At 39.3% G+C, this 12,456-nt stretch overlaps 1 protein-coding gene across 1 annotated transcript in view; it reads left to right on the forward strand.

Moving 5' to 3' along the window:
- Positions 1-7,793: 7,793 nt before the first annotated feature.
- The window catches only part of LOC132908710 (fasciclin-2), a 237,751-nt gene continuing 233,088 nt past the window's right edge, over positions 7,794-12,456 (forward strand). Inside the window, exon 1 of the mRNA XM_060962966.1 lies at positions 7,794-8,124. Coding sequence (XP_060818949.1) covers positions 8,061-8,124 — 64 coding nt within the window. The 5' untranslated portion in view covers positions 7,794-8,060. The remainder of the gene's footprint in view (positions 8,125-12,456) is intronic.

A 12,456-nucleotide genomic window follows, 5' to 3' on the forward strand; every position in this document is an offset into this window, starting at 1 on the left:
AAGAAAATTCCAAGTTGACTTTACGTAAGTTGATTCCCCAAAAATGTCTATAATTATATCCTTCAACACTCGAAACGTGTAAACTTCATCGTTTCTAATTTCACTGTACCTCTTCAACTTTCTCACATCACGATCTCGCCATCTGTCCCTAGATCAATCTTCATCTATGACAAAACCACAAGAACCTCAAACAAACATATCTTATCCCACCAAACCAATTGCTATCCCGCACCCATCCCAGAATCTTCCCTTTGCCTTTCATTCAGCTCGTAAGTTAACAAGTTTTCGCAGATTTTAGTAGAAGTTAGTCCCACGAATCTCTGTATGTGCCCCAATGGGAATGCATTCGCGGAGATTGAAATGGATTCGTTGTTAGCATCTAAGTAGCTTTCAATCCAGCTTGGACCAAGGGGAGGTTTCGCCGTATTCCAGGCTGTTGGTCCTGCAACACGATTTTCGAGATACATATAAAGGAGATAGAGGACACAGAGAGGGAGGAAACGACGGTTTTTCCCCGCTTGCGCCTGCGTCCCTGTTTCGTCTAGCTGTCTCCGTTCTTTGCACCCGTTCCAGAGTCTCTTTTGCTTGTTTCCCCTCCGCTTCGATCGCCCCTTTCGCTCGGATCACCGACGACACCGTCCTTGTTCCAGCTACGCGAAACCCTTTTGAACGGTGGCGCCCGTCTGGCTGCCTGCCTTACAGGCGCCAGCAAACCTGGCTCAACACGCGCGTACAGGGACATGGAGCCGAGGACGCAGAACACTGGAATTCATCATTCATTTTCTAACTCGTCGTCGCGACCTTTCGTTCTTCGCGTTTTTCTCTGAGTTTCTTGTTCTTTCTCTCTCTCTCTTTCTTTCTCTTTTGTGGACTGAGGTTAAATATGCAGGTACCATTTTGTTTCAGATGATCATGGAAATGGTTGACATAGCTGGCATGGTTAGAGTTAATATCAAGAAGAAGATTTCAGTTATATTTCACTTGATAGTGAAATTTTGTGAATATTCCTGTATAGCATTGACAAATTTGTTACCAATACAAATGGAATTTTAGGAAATAATTTGATCGACTAAACTAGAAAAATTACAAGTTTCTATAGTTGAGGCAAGATAAGAATTTACGGAATTCATTATCCAATCTCAAATCTCGTACTGCGTATTATTATTATTAATTCAAAGAAATACGAGTTTCTGATAATATAATTGATCTACACGGGTAGGATTTAGATATGCAGAAACGTAATGTTACATTATCAATCATTAATATGTAATACTAATTCTTTTTCTGATTGGAATCTTCATGAAGAGACTATTAATATATGAGGGGAAAGAAAACCTGAACGAATTACCACTGGTAGACATCAAATAGAGAAGTAAAATTACATAACAAGTCCAACTGTTTGAACCTCGCTGTCGTTTCAACATTCGTCAGGGGTCGATCGGTATAAAAAAATATTTGGACCTCGAGGACGAGCTGGTTTATTCGCGGGGAATGATAACGCGACAGACCACGTCTATATGAAGTTTTAATTAAATTTGTAGAGTAGTTCTCGCCAGAGCTTGTTTTTGTTCTCTTCTCTTCGGATCCACCAAGTAACTCCCGGACGATCCAAGGAAGCGTCTTGCTGGTTACGTGGACGTTACTCGTGAAAGAAACGGTAACACGTCACGATAATGGAGGAATTTTTTAATTCCGTAGATTGCTTTGTCCGGCGTGTAAAACACTTTCGAGCGGCGCGATGAAATTTTCTATTTTGTCTTAATTAAACCTTAAGCTTCGTTCTGCAGCTTCTTTTTCGTTTCATTCCTAACTCCTCTGCTTTTTTGGGCAGGCTACGGATAAACCGTTCGTTTCGTTACGGTCGTTGTTTCATTGGATCCGGAACTGTCTGGCTAGGAAACGGTTAAATAAACGGAGTAGCTGCTCGAAATTTTTTAATTTCCCGAATTAACTTGTATCACGAAGCGCGATTCGATGGCGAGGTCGAGTTTTCTATCGGACTTTAATTACATTTCTCTACCGGCCGGCTCACTCAAGATTCAAGACCGGAACGAACCCGCGAAGCGTTCGTGGAATTTCTCTGAAGAGTTCGCGGTAGCCTCGAAAACGCTCCTGCGGATAGAAGACCTTTCTTCATCCTGTTCCGCGGCACTCGCGTCTTTCGGGATTGATCTTGGAAATGATTTATCTCACGCTCTCGACCATCTGCTTTTTTTCTGTTCTTTCACGCCAGCGTCGCATTGTCTCTATTCTCATATGAATATTGCGAAAGACCTGATGTTTCTCTTTTCTATAAAAATAGTTTATTCATTTCGTGTTTTATGAAATTGCTTCGTTCCTTCACGTTGGTTCTTGAATTATTTCAGTCTTATATCTAAGTCAGTTTCGTATCTAGTCTTTGATCTAAATAGTTTGAAACTGTTTTAATAACGTGAGTGATACAGACTGAATAAGTATTTGTTGGACTTATTAGGTCAAACATGTATTTATGAGAATTTTAGAGATGCAAAAGTGTACAGCGGTACATAACAAAATAACATTATTAAGATCTCGTAGTTACAAAATAATTAGGTGAATAACTTGTTCTGAATAATCATTCTTATAAATTTCCTTAGGAGTTTGGGAAGTTGAGTAAATCTCTCCGCTATCAATTTTGAAATACAGTTTCGTTCTAGTAGCCAATCTTATCTAGGTTATAAAGCAAAATCGAATCTGTGAGATATATTTAAAGCATTCATCTTTCAAATTTTCCTGTATCCTCTAAAATTCTTATTTTAATACCCCAATCATAAAATTGTAACTTTCAGAACCTGTTTCTAACCCAGTCTTTCCTATCCACTAATCTCATTTCGAACTCTTCCAAATTATTTTATTCTTTTTCTTGTAAAAACGATACAGAAACGAAGAAAATCGTGTGAATCATCCCACCTATAAACAACACTTCTTTATATGACCAGTGCGAATGCTTTATAAAATAGACGGATTATGAATCGTTATTGAGAAACGAGGCTAGATTAACACAGAATTCGTTAGCACTAGAAAATCCAGAACAGCGCATCGTTTGTTTCTCATAAATTTGCTTATCCCGTAACCTTCAGCCCTCTTTCGTTCATTTTTGTTTATTCCTTTTGTCAGTTGTTCCGCCTCCTTTTTTCATCTCGTACATCGAGGAAGATTTAAGTGTTTAATAACGGCCGCTCTCGCCAAGAGAAGATACAAACATCTCGAGCATCATTCAGCGCCGTTTCTTCGAGGTCTTTTTATTTCTCTCTCCTGTATTTTTATCTCTGTTCCACTGCAGCCCCGGTGTCTTCATAAATCGATGAACTTCCAGAAACAGAACGTTTATTAATCGTAGTTGTCGGTGCAACGCGCGACGATGGCAAATGAAACGGAATTAAGCGAAAAGGAACAAAACGGTAGCCAACAAGGAGTAGCGAAAAAAAGGGGAACTATAAAAATATAAGAACGTTCTCATTTTCTTGGACCGTTCTTTCGCGTGTCTTTTAAATGGAAGCAACGTTCTCCAAAAACGTTCGGGCCTGGATATTTGCACAATTTACAAGTACGATGCAGAAATTCTTTTGGGTCAGAATAGATTATTGCAATAGATAATCAACGGATCATTTTTGTGAATAATCTCGATTTTTTATTTTTATTTGCTTACGTTCATTCGACTTTTCAATTCATCGATTTTTTTAAGAATAATATGCAAAGCGTAAGAGGATTAGTTAAAGCTCTTTAAAATATCGCTTTTAAAACAGAAACTGAAAAAATCTATAGTGATTGCAAAAAATATTTGCATATACATTTATTTTCCATTAAAGCGTTTACTTTTCAGTCTTTACATTTCATTTCTACAGTATCATATTTTTATAGTTACGTGAAAGTAATACTAAACTGCTAAATGGTACGAACTTTAATATACTTAGACCTAATTAATTATTATGTAAATGCTATAATAAATATCTTTTACGGCCACTATATCTGGAAACTTTTACACACCCTTGTAGTGCTTCTATGTAGAACAGCATGGAACTTTTTATATTCTCGACTTAAATCTAAGGATTTTAAAATTTCTGAACGCCACCGCGTTACACGAATACCATCACAGAACAAACAAACAGTTTATTTTCTGCTGAACGTTCACCATTCGCCATAGATACACGAGTGCGTATAGGAGGTATACCATGTATGTATCAGTCGTGAGATACATAAGAACTCGAGATGAACGTCGAAACGTCTTTCACGGGATCTTTTAGCCGTTTCGACGAAACGGAACACATCTCGAGTGGAGGCTTTTAATTAAGAGGAACGTTCTCCCTGAGTGTATCTGTTTGGCAGCCATGACGAACGAACCCGGTCAGCCGATGTTACGAAAACAAATAGAGCTTGCTTGTATCTTTCGAACGAAGAGCATGAGGTCTCACGTGAAAAGCGCGCAAGAAAATTCTTCTGTCGAGGCGTAATTCATTTGGCCTGGTAAACAGGGCCAATGACAAACGACAAACACGTACATATATATATATGACTTGCCCTCTTTTCTCTTCTGTTCTCGCGGGTCAGCAGTCGGTTCGAAGGCAAACGCTTTGGAACCCGCGGGAAAGACGCGAGGGCGAGGACGTAAACCGCCAGGGGGTCGCTCGGTTTATTTGAACAGCGATCCTCTCCAGGGTAGGGGAATTAGGTGTGTTTCTCTTAAATAAAAAAGAGAGCCACCCACTCGAAACCCTCGGTGTACCACGAGGCCAACCGCGAATGACATTTTACGCCTCTAACGAAATTTCAATTTTCAATTTTTATTTTTACACGATTTCCACCACTACGATTTCCATTAGGTCGAGTCACGAGTTTTTATGCGATTCCGGAAATGTGAAAATTTTTGTTTTTCCGCGATTTGTATTTGAACCGTCCATAAGCTGCATCTTGATCATTTTTATGATTTGATCATTTTTAAATTTTGGCAGATAATTGTTTTACTTATCATATATTATTCTATGATTTTTTGATTCTATAATTCTCAGTAATTCTTTAAAATTCTTTCATTCTTCTATCGTAGCAGAAGAAAATTCCATTAAAAATATTTTGGATGAAGATAATAAAGAAAGAATGTCAATCTGTTAGAGTATCTGTTCAGTGAGTAAAGCGGATGCTGGAGAACTTCTTGAAGAGCCATTGTTATTAAATGCCCGACATAATGTGAAATTTTATAAAAAAAATTTATTATTTCAACATTTACATAAAAGACAGAACCAAAAGTTATCGAAACACATATAATATTTAATGTAGTCAAATGTTATTACTATATTACATATTATGTTATTACATACTATGATAATATTCTATTGTTTGGACTTAAGCTACTTTAATGAACTATTGTTCTAATGAATGAAACATCTGAAGATTGAAATGCTTGCTCTAATAAGAATCCGTTATTAGTATATTTGATTGTTCTAAGTTCTCGCGCATTTGTCAGAACGATAGTTCATCAGAACGTGAATTTATAGTAGTTATGATCTTACATTCGATATGAAATGAAAAAGAACTTATGGATCGAACGAATATGTACGACTATGATTTCGAGTGCTGCGTCGGTCAGTCGATCGTTGCGAGTCATTTATCACGAAACTCCGGAAAATCTGCGGACCGACTGTAAGCCTGACGTCTGCACGAATCAGACTCCCAACGGTTCGCGAATGGCGTTGCATGGTCATGCGAACGTTTCTATGTACACGTAGCATTATCGCGCGTTTCATTACCGCGGAGCAAGCGTTGACAGCGATATTTGCACGGCTTTGAAACGTACACCTGTGCCATTAATCTTGCGAAGATCCTCGAGAATCGTCGTCGACTGCTGAAAGTGAACCGAAAGCTCCGATGTCGAGTGCCATAAAACGTGGCCGCGCCCCTTAAGAGGGAAAACGACGACTACGATGACGACGATGGGCTGCGTCAACGACGGTGTAGCCGTACGTGATAAAGTACTGAAAACCGACTCGAGTCCACGGCGTGCGCGTGAAGATCGTTTAAATTACTAATTCTTTGGTTACCAGCTTCGATAAGAGAGTTAATTGCCATCAAAGTGGAGGGAATGGATAGCCGTTGCTTCGTTCTCGTCACGTTTCCTACGCGAGCCTTCGACCAACGCAACGTGGAAATGTAAATCCCTTATCTCTGAGTCTTCTGTTTGCTTGATAATACGCGACACGAATTTGATTAAACGCGCAAACGTGTTTTCCACACAGCTCGTCGCCCGTATTCGTCGTTTCCCCGTTTCCGCGTGGAAAATTCGTTGAATTGTAAAATTAACGATGTTCCCGTGCTACACGGCCTGTAATAATATAATTCAGCTGTAATTAGCTCGCCAGATTGCATGGCCAAGTTAAAGAAATAATGTCGGGATGAACTGTAGAATAGTTCCGTATTGTTGAGTAATTCATTTGAAGTGGCAATGATTTCTGGTCAGCTGGACCATGGGAAAATTATTTAGAAGATTTGGAAATTTTGATCTTTTCGATTCGACTCGAGTAATAATTAGTTGGCGAGACGATAATTATTATTATTTATTGTTAATCCTTGCTTTGCGGCTTAGGATGGCTTCCAATTTACATTCTACTTGCTTACGATATGTGCTTAAGCTGAGGGATATAGGTATATGTGCTAAAAATATTTTAAAAAATAATTTTCTTTTACCTTTACTTGGAATGATATTCAGTTGGAAGCTTTGTAAGTTTTGATTTTTTGGCTCGTGAGATGTAAGATATCATATAGATACCTTAAAAAATTATTAGTTTTATTTTTGTTTTACATATGAAACGTACATATTTCAAACACATGAGATATTCATAGCATGATATGGAAGAATAGTTTCCCTTGATTTTCCCTTTATTGAAAAATGAATTTCCCTTTATTTTCTCTCCTTCCACATGAAACGATATCCAATTGTATATATTGGGAGAAGGAAACAAAATATCCATAATATAATATTACATATATTCGAGTGAAGTTGTTTAGTTTTAATTCCCGTTCTATATCTTGAGCGATAACAGTCACCAATGGTCTTTATTGCGTAAAACGTAGAGTACAAATAAAACTGAAGTATCTATGATCCAACGCTAATCAATCAAAGGTTAGAACTATCTAAACGATCTACTAAGAAAGAAAAAAAATTACTGCTACTATCATAGTAGTGTACCATAGCAGTGTCCATAAAATACATAAATTGTCTGTGACATATTACACTATAACATTTGTATAAAGAGCACTCTAAGCATTGATTTACTACATAATATTCCATTTAACGTAAAGACTGTGCAAACATTGATATTAAACACGTTATCTCTCTCCATAATTAATTCGTACACAAAAGATTAATTAGTCAAGGTTCAGCTAACAAGCATCGAAAAATCCATCAGATACAGTACCATTAACATATTTGTGAATACCATGGCACGATATTCTTTAATGCAAGAACCATCGGATGTCCCGAAAAAAGTCGGAAACATTCTCCGTTGAATATTCAGCGGGAAAAAGGAAGAATTATGCGCAAGGACGTGGCATTCTTGTAGAGGCGTATAAAAATGCAAGGATGCGCGTAAAAGAAAGGCAAAAGAACGACAGAGAAAAAAGAAAGAAACGTCCGAGAGAGGAAGAATCGGTTGATCTCGCGGAGAACCGCGAGATCGTGGCTTTCCCACTCGCTGCTTGGCGTTGGTACCTGCGTGCCGAGTAGCGCACCGGTGGCAACCGAACGCAACCGAACTCTGCCGAAGGCCGAGCCGAACGCGTACGAGCTGCTCCCCGCCACAGTCTGAAATCGGCTAGCGTGACGATACGACGTGCGGGAACAGTCGTTTAATGGTAATAGACCCGATGTCTTGTATCGTTTTGATCCTCGATATCGGTACGTCATTCATCTAAGTCGAGCAATACCGCGGATAACCGAGTGTTCGAGTGTCAGTGACGAGAATAATACGAAAGATTTTGTGAGGAAGAAAGAGGAACGTTTGTCGAGAGACCTTCGGCGTTTAGTGCAAGAAGAGGAATCCCTGTTTGTCACGATGGCAGCCCACGAGCATCATCGGGCTGTTGCTGTTGTTGTCTTCGCGTTGTTACCGCTTATAGGTGAGTGTTTCAAAATAATAATAATATCGAAAGGCGAGCTGCAGCCACCGGACACGTGCACGTTCCCACGAAGTTTTTGCGCTTTCGCTACAGCGACCAAAGTCACCGCGGTATTCCGGAATGGCACGCGATCGCTCAGCAGGTGGTTAACCAACGCGCAGTGCCGTGGAATTCCGGCCGAAATATACCAAGCGATACTGAACGTTGGAATTCGATAGCATCGAGTTCATTAAAATCAACTAGGGAATTTAAAAACTTAAACTTTTCGACTGTAGAAGTACCTCTGTGCTCCGCTAGGTTATAGTGGATTCTAGCCAAATGGCGAATAAAAGATCGTAAAATCACAATGCTATATACACTCATAAGAGTCTATCTATATTCTAGATATCTGATTGCTTTGCTGATTGCGTATTGGATTTGTCAGAATCCCAATTTGTCAAATACTTCGACTGCATAAATATCTAAGTATGTGTGCTTCGTTAGGTTATAATGAATTCGAACAAAGTGACAAAACATGTAAAAATCATAATGCTATATGTACTCAAAGAATCTATCTATATTCTACATATTTGATAGCTTTGACGTATCGAGTTTGAACATCAGAGATCTAATCCGTTCAAATAGCCGTCTATTGCAATTCTGTAATTTTATTCTGTCATCTCTGCCGATAAAGCGCGGCAACTTTACTCAGATTCAAATATCTCGAGCGTCGCGGTACCGTAACCGTCGTTCGTGCACCAAAGCTATCCGTGGACGCGTTTTTTCAACCAGTGAAGCGGCTACGTGTTCAGCATGATGAGTGAGCAACGCGAAAACGTCGCGTCGGTTGCACCTGTAATGCTCGCAAGTGATCACAGATGTGCATTCGGGTAACTCAGAGAGTTCATCAACTTGACGTTAGCAGACATGTCAAAATGCGAGACATGATATCGTAATTGAAAGATACTATCTCTCTTGTAATCTATCGACAGGTGACTCATACTGTTTGACGCGCACTTATTGAACTTATTGAACGTAACGTAGCTGGAAAAATGAGATTCATTATCTCTCACGTACATGAACTATTTCTATCAGCAGAACTATTTATATCTCTAGTTGTGTTTCTAGAAATTCTTTGGCGACCATGTTTCTAGTTCCTAGTTATCTTTCATCAGCAGTAGATATTTTGTTTTTAGTACTGCTTTCGCATACGAATATTGCCGATATATGTAGAGCATATTGTCTTTGCTGCTCTAAAATCGTCGAGGTATAAAGAATTGACGTACGAAAACGTAGGAAGAGGTTTGACGGTGCAAACATCTTCTTCTAGAGGGCAATAGTATTTGTCTAAGGGTGCTTAAATATAATTATATTTAAGATATAGTCCCTTGTTAATGTGGCTTTGAAGGATTATATGCTGCATTATTATACTGATTAATTTTTCTGCCTGTAAGAATGTTGCAAATGAAGATTAGGAATTTTATTATACTCTAGCAAACAATTCCAAAAGTATCGAATATTTCCCATATAAAACTTCTATGTATACATTATTTATGGTATATAAAACATTTTGAAATTATGAATGTTACAAGACACGACTGCCATGACATCTCTAATTATCTGTAATTTCTATATACATTTTCAGATTTTCAAACTTTAACAACACAGTGATAATAATCGAGTCTCGTTATAGTACTAATATTCGTAAAAGATTTCTGCAAGTGCCCTAATACTTTTGTCAACAACTGTGCACATTCTGCATAACCTTCCTATATATATTCAACGGCTCAATTTCAAATCGTTGTAGGAATGCAAATACCAATTAGCGAGGTTCTCGACCCTCCATGAAAGAGCAGGTTCGTGCTCCAAGTATAATCTCGATAACGTTACCAGGTACAAGTATTAAGAACGAAAGAGAGACGTCTCTCTGTGAAACTGTGGGCCTAAGCAAAGAGGCCGACACCTGAGCAAACTGATCGTCTTGCACCTGTAGGTCCGCTTAGGTATAGAAGAAAGGTGCACCTTGCGCGGAGTCGGCTTTCCGCTAACAATAACCTGACCTCCAAGGGACCGTCTGGGCCCTCTGGTCGCGTCCAAGGGAATCAGGGAAACGTTACCTGAAAGTCAGGCTCTGTTGCGTCGCCTTTGTGTTGTTCGAGCACTTTCCGTGAAATTACAGCTACGGCCTCGCCGCTGCAATTCTCCAATGGTATACCTGTCCGAATGGTCGGTGCAAATTGCCCGTCGGTGTGGAAGGCCATGGTGGTGGCGGCCATTTCTGGGCTCGTTCTCCCTTTCGTTTTCAATCATTTAAGATATCTGCTGCTTCTCCTCCAGAATATATATATCAATGTTTATAAGGAATATGGTAATGAAATATAGTAACGAAGTATGACATAGTTAAGTTTGACGAAATATAGGTTGAGCCTTATTTTTTTGAATAGAGCATATAGCTTTGTTTATAACAAGATATTATTAGATTATAACACATATTCGTGCCGTTTTCTCCACATATTCTATATTTCTCAATAATTCGCGATAAGTTTCAGTGATATTAGAAATATTACAACAATCACAAATGAATTCGAGTGATGAATTTTTAAAATTAACGACTACGTGTACTAGTAGTATTTTATAGTTTCCTAATATTTGATAAAATTCATCATCTTGACGTTGCTTCTTGCTAAAATTTTCCAAAAACTATTTGATAAAGTTCATCATTTGGTATAATTTCCACGAATATTTCTACTATAGGAAATCCAGGTTACTTGCAAACGTTATATATTCACATAAGCTACAGCATCACTCTAATAAAAATTGTTACGAATCCGCCAAATTATCCAGACTACTTATGAACAGATATACGTATATACCTTCGTGTCTTGGCGTTTTCTTCGTCTTCGTCTATCGGAGAGGTCTCGCGTCGCCACAGTCCGGTTTCGTCGAGTCGCCTCGGAATCGCGTTGTTTTTTTCCCTCCTCCTCTTTTTGTCCCGTTGTCCCTTCGCTTCTACAAGCGTGCCTCAGCTCGCGCACCGGTTGTAATTTATAAATGGCCATCGCCTGCCACGAGCGAAACAGAGACAGTAGAACGGTACCGTTTCGGTAGACCGTTTCACTTTCGAAGCGGTTAGGAGCAACACGGTTATAGAAGCACGGGAACAGGCTGTTGTATGTGGTTCTGTGCGTCTTATACTTAGGTTCCAAGAAAGGCGTTAGCCAGCGAGTTGTTTCCTCTGAAATTTATTTGTCATTGTTCGGGGCCGGCTATGACTTACGCCGCAAGAATACGCATCTGCATTCTTTTGAGTGCCTGTGGTAGGGCACAAAGAGGATCGGTTCCATGGAGAAAGTGTCGCAACGACAATGCTACGCGTCCGAACGTGAATAGAGAGAGGAATAGCACACGCACGTGTACTGGGTGTTTCTGAAACTGTGGTACATACATACAATCGGGATCATACTTTATCTAAAGATAAGTTGAAAATGGCAATAAAAATATCTTTCCTTTGACACTTTGCTTTTGAGAAAATTGAGATTGAAAATTTGTCAAGGGTAATAGCTAATTTGTAAGAAATTTTCTAGAAGCAAATAATTGACAGAAATTTATGCTACGTGTGAGAATAAATCCAAAACATAGTAAGATCTTTTTCATATGGCGTGCTACATTTCCGGTTTATTTTATAATTACTTCACGCTATACTTTACGTCCTGAATGCAAAAAGATTAAAATTTACTGCAATCTTGTATTTAGAGCGATTCTTTGAACAGGCAATCAAACATACATACATACTTAACCCTCTATAGCTGTATATCGCGTGCTTCTCCGCGAGATTCTTCGCGATTATCTTAAGAGTTGGTAGAGAAAGGAAAAAGGAAGGATGCGCGAAGCAATCGAGACGCGGAGAAAAACGTTAGATAGCTGGAAGATAAACGGGCCCGTGGCTGACCTTTTCTCGTTTCAGCATTGTATGCGATGCCACATCGGCCTCTCGCGTGCACGGATAGCATCCTAGCGTATGTTTCTTTTTCTCTCAAAGTTCGTCACACATTGCACGAGAACGAGCAACATGCTCGGGTCATCGATCCTTCCTTTTTTTCCCTCTGCTTTTTCACGTCGCATTGTTACGCGGTGACCCATTGCCGTGGACCATGGATTCCGGGGCCATTAAAGTTCCTTTCTCCCGCTGACTCGCCATTATCCAGCCGCATAAATATAAGCGATGCAACCGTTAAACCTTGTAGACCACTCGAATTCTATCGAAAAGTTGTAAACCTGTTCATTCTAAACCGCTTTCGAACGTCTGAAAACGTCAAGATGCGCAGAATTGATGTACGAAAACGAACAAAGACC

This window comes from Bombus pascuorum, chromosome 7, assembly GCF_905332965.1.
Source record: "Bombus pascuorum chromosome 7, iyBomPasc1.1, whole genome shotgun sequence".
Classification (NCBI taxonomy): Eukaryota; Metazoa; Arthropoda; class Insecta; order Hymenoptera; family Apidae; genus Bombus; species Bombus pascuorum.